Genomic DNA, 12,520 nt, shown 5'->3' on the forward strand with positions numbered 1-12,520 from the left:
TCTGAAGAATTAGTGAAATTGAGCCGAATCAACAAAACAGCATTGCTAATAAACTGGAAGGGTTCAAAAGGATGAGATGCACGGCTGCCTGGAGCCAGCGAAGACATCTGGCGTGTGTGTGCTTGTGTGTGTGTACTGTACACATTTAGAACGAAGCCTCTTTGTGCTTTCTTGCACGATTCACTCTGCAGCTATGTGATTTCAATTGATGGCAAAACTGGCACTTCATAGGATGCCCGCATGTGAAAGGGGGACGAGTCACGTGGATGACTCTGAGCAACGCTGCCTCCATTATTTATCCCCGAACGCATTTGGACAGGTGTCTGAGTCCCGGCAGCGCCTGCGGTTTTTAAGGCTCGCTGTCAGACGTCAGCTCGCCTCTGATTTAGAGGCTGTTTCCCAAAGCTCCGTCACTCGGAATAATTCACACACTGCCTCGTTAACCCTATAAACTCTGAAGGACCCGCCTGCAGGACCACACTCTAATTACTCTACTCTTACTACTAAACAGTGGTGTGCAAAAGGTCAAACTTCATTTATTTATCTTCAAGGCAAAAATGCCATTAAGTTATCTATTTTTCAGGATATTTTGGAGGAGATTATATGCAAGATAATCCATGTGCATGAGGACGGTGGAAGTCAAGTTAAAAAACAGGAGTTTCCAAAAACCTGAATACAAAAAATGATTCAAGCGGCTTCAGATCTGAAAACATCCACAGGTGTTTCTGTCCATCCTTCCACTGTGAGAAGACAACTCAGCGCTATGGGTCTGAAAGGATGTGTGGCTGTCAAGAAGCCTCACGAGAAGAGACAGACACATCAAACAAAGAAGCTGAACAATGGACTGACCACCCCAGAGTCCAGACTTCAACATCAGTGAATGTGTTTAAATACTTGGATTGTAAAAAGCAGAAAATGCTAAACCATTTTCTAAGACTGAACTTTGGAGGTGTGGAAAAATATCCCTGCAGATTTTTTGGAGAAACTGAAAGTGAGTCTACTGAAAAGAATAGAAGCTGTAATAAAAATAAAGAGTGGACAAACTATATACCATAAAATGTATATTACATTTAGTTGTTGACTCTTCTGTGTAATTTTCTATTAAATATGTTTTCTGTTAAATAAATAAATAATGTCCATTAACCTCTTATATGGCCAGGGCCCACTGGCAGACCCAAAGTTTTATTACACACTCCTATAACTTCAGAATAGCTCAGCTAGTTTGCACTGAAATCCTTGCAGCTACTGAGTAATAAGCCTTAGTATGGAATCAGCCTGGGATTTTAAGAAGTTAATTCATGGCCGATATGACTGGACAGAAAATAAACAACTTTTTCTTTTGATAATTGCACTGTGCCTGTAGGCTTGAGCTGACTCACAATGGTATTGTGAATGAGAGACAAACTGCATCTATTGCAATGGCTATCAAGTTGGACGATTAAAATGCCTGTAAGTGTGCTGCCCACAGCTTAAGATGCACTAAAGTAAACTGCCGTGTTTCCTAATAATGTCTAATCCAAGTTCTGCTCCAGCACTAATGTCTTGTCTGGCTTCAAAACGTTCTACAGCAGCATCTTCTCATGTCTGTCAGCATATGGTCAATTACTAAAGACAACAAATTCAGTGCAGAACAAAAAAGAACAGAAAACACACATACTCAAAAAACACACTTACAATAGAAGACAATGCGCAGATGTTTCAGCACAGGGAAATGCACCAAAATGATTTGTGGTAACTGACTGAATACTACAAACACCTCAGGGAGCGATAACGTTAATAAATGCTGGAGTATTGCTTTAAAAAATGAATAATCAGGGGTTCTGGGGGTTAAATTGTCCTGAATGCCCTCAAGCTGCTGCCTACGCCACAGCAGCCAATCAGCTGCCCAGGGGGTGGGCCGTCAACGAGCCAGGAGACCGCCTTGGGCTGTGTGATTGACAGCTGTTCTGCGTCACTGCAGCAGAGAGGAGTTTTATGAAGTGTATTCACCCACAAAACGCACACACTCACTCACCTGCCATATGAGGGGGGCATGTAACGATGACGGCCTTGCAGGTGATCGCACTGACAGCGGTCCTCACTTCCACACTGTCTTCACGCTGCGAGGAGGAAACACACACACACACACAAAGTCTTAACTCTGTGAGGCGTTCGGAACACACACTCAGAAAACTGCATATGAATACAAACACCACGAGAGACACACTGCAGCCAAGAGGAGCTTTCTGAAGACTCGCATAGAATCCAAGTGGAGAAATCTCTCTCTCTTTGGCTACATTCACTAGGCCTGTCACAATTATTACACATTCACCTGATCATAACTGTTTAAACTGATAGCAATAAATTTTATCAGTTGTTAGCTTTCACAATCATGTGTTTAAGTCACAATAAATGTTAATGTGACAGAACATAAATTCTGTCACAGAATTCACAAAAGTTTTAACTTCTGACACCTTTAGAGGGCGGCAGTGAGTAATGTTTGCTTATTAGATGTTTGTTAATAACACCATTAGGGGCCAGTGATGAGTAAAGTATATTTATTTGCTGTTTGTAGATGCCGGTGGTAAGTAATGTTTTTTTTTTATTTAGTATCTGTTAGAACACCTCTAAAGGGCAGCGCTGAGTAACATTTGTTTATGTGATGCTTGTTAATAACATCTTTAGAGGGCGGCAGTAAGTATTGTTTGTCTGTTTGGTGTTTGTTAATACACCATTAGAGGGCAGCAGTGAGTAACATTTGTTTATTTGGTGTTTGTTAATAAGATCTTTAGAGGGCAGCGGTGAATAATGTTTGTTTATTTGGCGTTTGTCAATAAGACATTTAGAGGGCGGTGGTGAGAAACATTTGTTTACATGGCATTTGTTGATAATACCTTTAGAGGGCAGCGGTGAGTAACGTTTGTTTATTTGGCGTTTGTCAATAAGATCTTTAGAGGGCAGCGGTGAGTAACGTTTGTTTATTTGCCGTTTGTCAATAAGATCTTTAGAGGGCGGCGGTGAGTAATGTTTGTTTATATGGCGTTTGTTGATAATACCTTTAGAGGGCAGCGATGAGTAACGTTTGTTTATTTGGCATTTGTCAATAACACCTTTAGAGGGCAGCGATGAGTAACGTTTGTTTATTTGGCGTTTGTCAATAAGACATTTAGAGGGTGGCGGTGAGTAACGTTTGTTTATATGGCGTATGTTGATAATACCTTTAGAGGGCGGCGGTGAGTAATGTTTGTTTATTTGGTGTTGGTCAATAACACTTTTAGAGGGCGGCGTAGAGTAACGTTTGTTTATTTGGTGTTGGTCAATAACACTTTTAGAGGGCAGCGGTGAGTAACGTTTGTTTATTCGGCATTTGTCAGTAACACCTTTAGAGGGCGGCAGTGAGTAACATTTGTTTGATGTCTATTAATAACACTTTTAGAGGTTAACGTTCACATTAGTTCAAATGCTCTTTTACAGTTTACTCTCTACACTCTTTCTGCTTGGTGGTTCATATTTGTATTTGTAATTGACCTTTATCTATCATTACAGTGAAGGAGGAGAGGGCAATATAACTATGTGTTATACTTATTATAATTTGCGCCACAATATGCTTTACTGAATATGTGATGGATATCATCGGTACTTCTAAAACACCGAACGACTGCATGGATGCGGATTTCGATCAGTTATAGACAGCTGATGCTCAATGTGCCATTTTCTTATTTTATTCATTTATTTTTTTAACAGATTGTTTGATTTCCTGCTCCTTCTTAAGTAGTTGATTTTTTTAATACAACATATGCAAAACAATCTCTGTACTCAAAGTTGTTTTTCAGAGCCTTTTTAAATGTGGCACTACTTTGCTGGTGCATTTTGTCTGTTCCAATTTGTTCACAAGCCTCTGAAAAAGTAAACATTATGATGTTATATTTTTGCAATATCGCCTACCCATAGTGTAAACAGAAGAAACTACATATGTACATCAAAAAATCCTCTGCAGACACACCACCCACACTGGATGATGACAGTGATATACACAGTACTGTGGAGTTACAGACCACAATTCATTTAATTTCTAGTCAAAACTGCCATTAAGTACAAGTTTCTGAATTTTCAGTGTCAGAAAACAAAACAGAAAACATTTTACTTTGCTATTTTTATTACACAGAAGCCTCAACAACTAAATATTATATTTTTAGTATTCAGCCCATTTAGTACAGCTTTCATTCTTTTCAACATTTTTTCTACACTTTCAAAGTTCAGTCTAAGAAGTTGATTTTGCATTTTCTGCTTCTCACCATCCAAACACATTCAGTAAGGTTGAGATCTGGACGCAGCGGTCAGTCCATTGTTCAGCTTCTTTGTTTGATGTGTCTGTTTCCTTCTCTCAGTAAGAGCTTCTTGAACAGCTACACATCCTTTCACACCCATAACACTGAGTTGTCGTCTCACAGTGGAAGGATGGACAGAAACACCTGTGGATTTTTTTCAGATCTGAAGCTTGATTTTCTCCTCTCTCTCAAAGATGAAAGCTTTAAGTGCTGTTTATCTGATGGGCACAGTTTTGGTGGTCATGTTAGGAGTGCGTTTTTCTGATAAAATCTCCTGAAAAATGCATAACTTGTACTTACAGGCAGATTTGACTAGAAAATAAAAAATAAAGGGTGGTCTCTGACTTTTGCACCGTACAGTGAAAGTGCTAGGACGTGTGATATATGAAAAAAACACACAGAAAAGCAACTTTGACTTGACAATACAGTCTCAATGGTCTCATATCATATCACACATGTAGCAGTTCTAGCAGCACATATGAAAGTGTCTCTGACCTGATTTGAAAAGATCAGATTTTTGTGTTCACACAGTGCTGACATTATCAGATCTGTGTCATATTTAGGTAACAAATCAGATTTGTGCCACTTCAACCCTGTAATGTGAACGCAGCCTCACTTTCTATCTCTCGTGAGCATCTAGTTGTCTGCTCAGAATGCAGGCAGGTTGCGGTAGTGGGGGCATTAGTATGCTTGGGTGGGCAGTAGTCTCTGGAGGGCTGTTTCTGAAACACACCCTGCGGTCCCTCCAACGCTTCTCTGGAGACGAGGGGGAGCCTTTCTGTTTGACCTCAAAACCACGGATGAGTCTTCTGGGAAAAAGCCGCCAAAGCACTGCTAACATCCACTGTGAATGTAATGTGCAGTAACATGCCTGCTATGCCTAACCTAGCTTATAGCCATGCTAATGCTTAGCCTGAGCCTGTTGCAATCATTCTATTATCTTATACACACACACGTCAAGGCTGCTCAGCACCACATCAGGTTGCCAGATTGGGTAGGATCAGCAACTTGATAAGTGTTTTTTTTTATCATCTTGTTGCAGTTTTAATAAAAAGTAATAATAGTGCAAAAAATAAAATGAAGCCAAAATAATGGACATATTTTTTCTGTGCAGTTATTAAAATAAAGTATTTTCTTATTCTTATAGAATTTTCTAAGATCACATTTTATGTTTTATTTTTTCCAATATGTTACATTTAGCAAATAAACAGTAATTGTGCATTAGAATGTCCAAAAGTGTGTTCTCTCTTGTTGGATTGTGGTTAAGTATCAGAATAGTCAATCTGTCCCTAAGGGCCTGATCCTTTTTGGTCATCTTAGAATGTTCTGTACTTTTCTATGTCTCTCTATCACAGGTAAACAACCTTGATACTTAGCGGTGGGGAAATTGTTTGGGCCAGTTGAGGATGATAACACTCTGTACAATCAGTGTTTGCTCCTGCCTTTCTGTGGGAGAAGGAAGCAAGCGGTGACCTGTGAACATCTCTGTATGAAGACATCTTGAAATAAATCTAACCTTCTCCTCAAAAGCGCACAACTCTGTCTAGTTTATTTCTCAATAACTTCTATAATGACTCCACAAGTCAACACTGTAGAGGATGTGTTCACTTATTTACACTAAAATCAACAAAACTTGCAATTTGACCAGGGAGAACCCACATTTTTTGCATTCAACTAGTGTTGAAAACATTCATAAATACAACAACAGCTGTTATTGCAACTTCCGGGGTGTATTACATCATCCGCTTCCCAAAACCAAATCTCGGGACAAAGCCATGGTGGTCAAACTGCACAGAACAGTCTGAAAGCAGATGCTATAGTCAAGGTTTCTAAGCATGCAGGTTCGCTACGGCAGCCCGAGAAACTGTGCTTTTCTGCATGAGCATGTTTCACTCACGGGTTCTTTCTCCATCACGCAGAGTTGCCAGATTCGCAGTTTTCCCAACAAATTCAGCTGGTTTAAAAGTCCAGTGTGGGTGGATTTTATATACCTGTGGGGTGCGTCTAAGACAGGCAGTAAGAGAGAAGCAGCAGAAGAGTGCGGTGGTGACGATGGCCATTCTAAACCTGAAAGTGGACTAAAATGCATGTCATATCTTGACAAGAATCGTCTTGTCATATCATACTATGTATCTTTGCTTTTATATAAAATTTTAATATGTCAGGCTTTATTTAATTGATGCACATCTGAGGGGTGGGTGGAGTGGGTGAGCTCAGAGGATTGGTACTGTTTGTACTTTGTATATGCTGAAAATCTTTAATAAAAAAGATTTGATTAAAAAATAGATTCCTGTAAGGCACCACTGATGACTGTTAATGAAAACACTCATTTCAAAAGAACAATAGGCCTCATTCACCAACCGTTCCTAAGAAGAAATTTCTTAAAACCCACTTGGGCAGTTTTCACAAAGACTCTGACATTCACCAATGTTTTCTTATTGGTGACAGAATCTACACACACTTAAGAGCACAACGGTGTGAGCAGTTCTGTGGTTTAAAAACACGTCATGAATCTGACGTAGACTTTTTCTTAGGATCTTTCTTAAGAACACATTTAAGAATACTCTTAGGAAGCTCTTGGTGAATGAGACCCAATAAGAGTACTCATGAGTGATATGATTTATAGATGATTCGCACAGCTCGGTGCAGGCAGCACAGCCGCGTGACTATTACAGCTCACACTCAGTGGTCATTCACACATACAGTATTTGTGCTGCTGACTGGAGCAGCAAGCAAGTTCTACAAATATCATTGTACCAAAGACATAAATAGTCAAATCATCTGCTTTGCTAAAGAAAAATATAATTCTTAAAGGAGCACATTTATTTACCCTCGACAGCTTTAAGACCATATTTATTTATTTATTTATTTTTTGCCCCACCTCCAACCCAAGTTGGTTCTAGTTTACATTGTGACTTTGAGAAGTGAATAAGGTCACAGCCCCTCTCTGTGTGTGTTGTAATCTAAGCTTCTATGTTTCCTGTTTTCATAGCTGTTCCACACGTGCATGTTAGTCCCGCCCTGTGCAAACGCTGGCCCTCCCCACGTTTTGTTTTGCCCTCCCTAGACAGTGACCGGCCACACAGCACTGTGCTTACACCACTTAAGCTGAAACAGGAAAATTTGAACAATAAGCTGATGCACCGAAATGTAGTATTAACTGCTACACCTTTTAAGGTGAAACGAGAAAATCTGAACCAGAAGCTGGCAAAAAAGTAGCCGACACTGAGTGTTGAAATGCATGAAAGGGATGAGGATGTTGCTCCTGCTTGACAAGTGGATAACGTTAACCTATTTTTTGTCCCATTTGCGAATGTTTGTGACAGCAACTGGTCAGTTTCACAGCAGCAATTGTAGCGACAGCTTGCTAACCCACAGCCTAACGTTAGCTACATTACTTACTGCGTCGTTGTTCGCGCTAAGGTTATGTAATAGCATTTGTCTGTACAATGTTTGCAAAGGGTTTTATGGCCACAAAGATCTAAAAAGGCATTGTTTGCCTAGCAATGTGCGTCCATGAATCTGGGGGTGGAGCTTCTGAAAGAGCACTGAAGGAAGGAGTGTATTTAATTTGCTGTTGAGTTCATGTATCAACAATCACTCTCCAGAATCGTACACAGCACATTTAAAAAAACTAAAGTCAGCCAAAAAAAATCAGCCAATTTGGCTGAAAAAGAAATTAAAATTGGCCCTAAAAATTAATCTGTGCACCTGTAGCTTCTACCCCCTCTGCCTTTCTGTACACTATATGTTTCTAAAAATTCTTTATATTTGCTGTCCACATAATACTTCTTACAGTAATGCTCTGACCGTACTGTCCGATTTATACTACACTGTCCTGTATTGTTTGTCACTGTACTGCACTTCAATCTTTTATTTAGTGCTGTGTCTCCTTTGCTGTCTGCTGTATTGCTGTGTGTATCATACATGTTGCACCAGAGAAAACCTTTCATTATATCCCGATATAATGACAGTAAAGCTGAACTGAACTGAAGAGCAGGCTAGCTTCTGGCATACAGAGAAGACTGAAGGCCACTTTTAACACTGTTCTGAGAACAGCTTCCTCGAACACAAGTCCAACCTTCATCTAGAAACGCTGGTCACAGGTCAGTGCCGAAGGGCCATCTTCACCTGCTGGCTGCCTTATTATGGAAGAAGACAATGGCCTGTTACAGCTCAGCCGGGCAGAGAAAGAGAAAAAACTAAAGCCTCGCTCTGCTCAGAGCCGGTGATGTAACTCAGCAGAGACCATTAAGCAGTCTAATGGATATTCTCTCGCACAGTGAGAGTGGCTTCGTAACGTTCGAGGCTTAGGCCTATTCATTAAAGTGATTTAAAAGCTCACAAAAAGATTTCGTTTCACCAAATCTTCAGCGGGTGTGGTGTAATACAGCAGCCTCCGAGTTGGCCAATTAAAACGTTTAATGATTGTAAGCACTGCGGTCTGCAGCAATATTTCTGTCACCCAAATAAGAATGTATGTGTAAACACAGACGTGAGAGAGAATGTATAACTGAACTGAAGGCCTAGAAAATGTCCGGTTTTACTACAGCAGCTCTGGTTCTCAAAGGGTCTATATTTTTCTTGTGTTTTTGGTTTTATTTTTCTCTTGAGGTCCACTTACATTGATTGTGTACCAAAAACGGTCATTAATTTTTTCATGACCATTTTCCTACCTTTATTTATTCCTTCCAATTAAACATGTTGTTTTAGTTACTGTGCCTTTACAGGCCTATTCGAGCTGGCTAAAATTTGCATGATTATCGATGAGATCTGTGATTTTAGTCCAATATGAATCTGCCCTCTGTAGAAGTCTGCTAAGAAATAATTCCAGTGCAAATTACATTGCATTATTCGCTGAACCTGGAACTCCTTTGGTCCTGTTCGAATTGGCCGCACAGTAATTACAATAACTGCTAAAATGAAGTTCGACTTGGCACTGTTCCTTTATCTTCAAGTTCAAAACAGGACTGCTGTAATCTACATCAATTTTGGTGATGGCTGCAAGAGACGGAGAAGGAAAATGAAATATCTTGCGAGGCAATGTGATTTGTGTCCTGTTGGGCGGCGTTTGCTCAGAATATGCCTGCTAGCCTACCGCTATCTGATATATGTACATGACCTGTGTTCTGATTGGCTGCCCTGCAATGCGCCTGAGTCTTCATACCTTCAGCATGAATGGGTGAGGCTAATTGGGTCAATTCATCCTCTGGAACACACTTAGAGATGTAATTTTTCAAACAAAAAAAGTTTAATATATGGGGAAAAAAACAGATATTAAATGTGCAATAACTTTTGCACAGGATGTCATTTTATGTTTTATTTTCTTTTTCAATGGATTAAACACATTAAATGTGCAAAAGTGTGTTCTTTGTAGAGGATATGGACCTATTTTCACTTAGAAAATGTACAAAACGTAATTTGACAAGGGTGCCAAAACTTTTGCATATGACTTTATGTAAACTAACAATGTTCATGCTACATCAAAATATTTTTCCCTTTAAAGGAGAATTCCACCAACTTTTCAAAATTTTTTGCATTACTCTATCTATTCAATATAAATAAAGTCATTCAGAGTGGTTTAATGTGAAATGCGCCATTCCAGAGAAAGTTACTGAGTCAGGTTTCTTTACAGTGGTGGTGATAGGAACCAGGGGTCATAATGTCTACAACACATAAAAAGAAATTTTATTTACTACCCAAAACCACCAGTGAACCTACACGCATCTTCTGTATTTTTATATGTGATGTTGATGATAAAATAGTGGTAAGTCTGCAAAATCAAGGCTCCACCATGATTAGATTTTAATACATGTCAAAAGCTGTTTTCAAAACTGTCATAAAACAATGTCTCAGGCATCAGACAGCATATTCGCAACCATTTTAAGTAATAACTTTCTGTAAGGGAGCTTTTAGAGGCACTCCTTAGTGGTCTGGTTCCTATCACCACCATTGTAAACAATTCTGACACTGAGTAAGTTTCTCTTGAACAGAGTATTTCACACCGAACCACTCTGAATGATTTTGTGTACATCTTTGCAATTTAATTATGCACAGATTTTTAAATTGGTGGACGTTTCCTTTGCCTTATGTGTGTGCATCTGTGTGGATCGCCTCCACTCTGATAAAGTCGTTACCTGCCATATAGCTGTCACAGCAGACCCCAAACGCACATTCTCCTTCCCGAGTTGCTCCGCCAGCCTCTCAGACAGCTGCTGAGTGCCCCCCTGTGGACAGAAACCAGGATTACACTCAACACCTGCATACAAACACAGCAACAGAGATAAGGGCTAACGCCTCCGCACAGCAGCGAGCAGCATAACAGCCCACAGCTGCCTCTGCAAAAACACCAACACATAATACCGCCACACAAAAGAAACGAGTTTGAGGAGAAAGTTCAGCAATTCTAATGGAGCAGAAAACTAGCATGGCTAAGCTAGTTTCCTTCCTCATCTGGCTTAAAAGGATCTTCTGACAAGCGAAACCTTCATCACTGGACTCCTTTTGATGAGGGTTTTCAAGGTCAGGTGGACATACATGAAGGGTATCAATAAGCAGCCTAAATGAATGCTTCAGTGCTTCATTGCTAAAACATCATATTTTGATATATATTGAGTAAATGTGCACTGTATGTGCAAAAGTTTGAAGACACCTGCTCATCCAGCATTTCTGCGACAACAAAGAAAGGGTATTAATAGGGTGTTTGTCTCCCCTTCCCTGCAGTAACAGCCTCTACTCTTCTGGGAAGGCTTTACACTAGATGGTGGAACATTGCTGTGAGGATTTGATTGCATTCAGCCACAAGAGCATTAATGAGGTCAGGTACTGATGTTGGATGATCAGTTCTGGATCACTGACTCTTCTCAAAGGTACTGGATGAAGCTCAACCACTGCAGAGAACTCAGTTCTACTACTACTACTACCAAGTCCAGCGCTGGGGGGGCTTTATACCCCGCTAGTCAATGCTTGGCACAGAGCACAGTGACCTGTGGCTGATGTGTGGCTGCACCATTCTTTTGACTAATGCTTTCCTAGGGAGATTATACAAGTTGTATGTGCACAATTGAACACCTGTGTAATTGGTGCACCTTAAACACAGAGACGTTTGGTGCCCAAAATGTGCTTCTTTATTTTACTGCAGGAGGTACGAGGCTAATGTAGCTAACAGACACTAGAAGTCAATAGTCACCCACATCTTTTACACAAATACTTTAAAAGTATGTCAAAACTTCTTTCAATACACTCAAACTGTCTCCAGGTCTTCATTAAGGTCATGCAGAATTTTTGATGTGGTTTAGGACACAGCTATAAAAATGAACAAAACTTCACTGTGTAGCCAAACGCTGCGTTCAGCCATTTTAGACAACAGATGTTGTGCGGAATTAAATTGCCCCCAGCAGACAACACCTGTTGTCTAAATGTGCTCCCCTTTGTTTTCAACTACATGTTGAAGTCTTGTTAGTTGGGTTGACAGAAGTTTTGGGGATGTATTTACAGAAAGATTTGGGTGACTACTGCCTTTTATTGTTTGTTAGCAATGTTAGCCTCGTAGCTCAAGTGTAACACTAAAAAAGCAAAATTTGTAATAATAATAATTATCCTATTATTATGCAAAAAATGTATGCATTTGTAGGAGTTCTGCCAGCAAGACAGTCCGAAAACCTCTTAAAAGATCTTCCAGAAACCCTTAGTTTATAGAGTTTATCACTGTCACTTAACATAAATAGCACATATCTTGGTGCTGTGCTAGCGGCCAGCGTTGCGCTGGTCTAAGTGGATCAGATACAGCAGTGCTGCTGGAGTTTTTAAACAACTCAGTGCCGCTGCTGGACTGAGAATAGTCCACCAACCAAAAATATCCAGCCAACAGCGTCCTGTGGGCAGCGTCCTGTGACCACTGATGAAGGACTACAGGATGACCAACACAAACTGTGCAGCAGCAGATCAGCTATCGTCTCTGACTTTATATCTATAAGGTGGACTGACAAGGTAGGAGTGTCTAATAGAGTGGACAGTGAGTGGACACAGTGTTTAAAAACTCCAGCAGCACTGCTGTGTCTGATCCACTCGTACCAGCACAACACACACCGCGTCAGTGTTACTGCAGTGCTGGGAATGATCCACCACCTAAATAGTACCTGCTCTGTGAGGGTCCATGGGAGTCCTGACCACTGAAGAACAGGGTAAAAGGGGGCTAACAAAGTATGCAGAGA

At 40.3% G+C, this 12,520-nt stretch overlaps 1 protein-coding gene across 1 annotated transcript in view; it reads right to left on the reverse strand.

Annotated features, from left to right (window-relative positions):
* Positions 1-12,520, reverse strand: part of si:ch211-127i16.2 (amine oxidase [flavin-containing] A) — a 78,292-nt gene that overhangs the window by 59,007 nt on the left and 6,765 nt on the right. The window contains 2 exon segments of the mRNA XM_036594604.1: positions 2,015-2,099; positions 10,445-10,534. Of these exon segments, the coding sequence (XP_036450497.1) occupies positions 2,015-2,099; positions 10,445-10,534 (175 nt within the window).

This window comes from Colossoma macropomum, unplaced genomic scaffold (genome assembly GCF_904425465.1).
Source record: "Colossoma macropomum unplaced genomic scaffold, Colossoma_macropomum, whole genome shotgun sequence".
NCBI classification, from domain to species: Eukaryota; Metazoa; Chordata; class Actinopteri; order Characiformes; family Serrasalmidae; genus Colossoma; species Colossoma macropomum.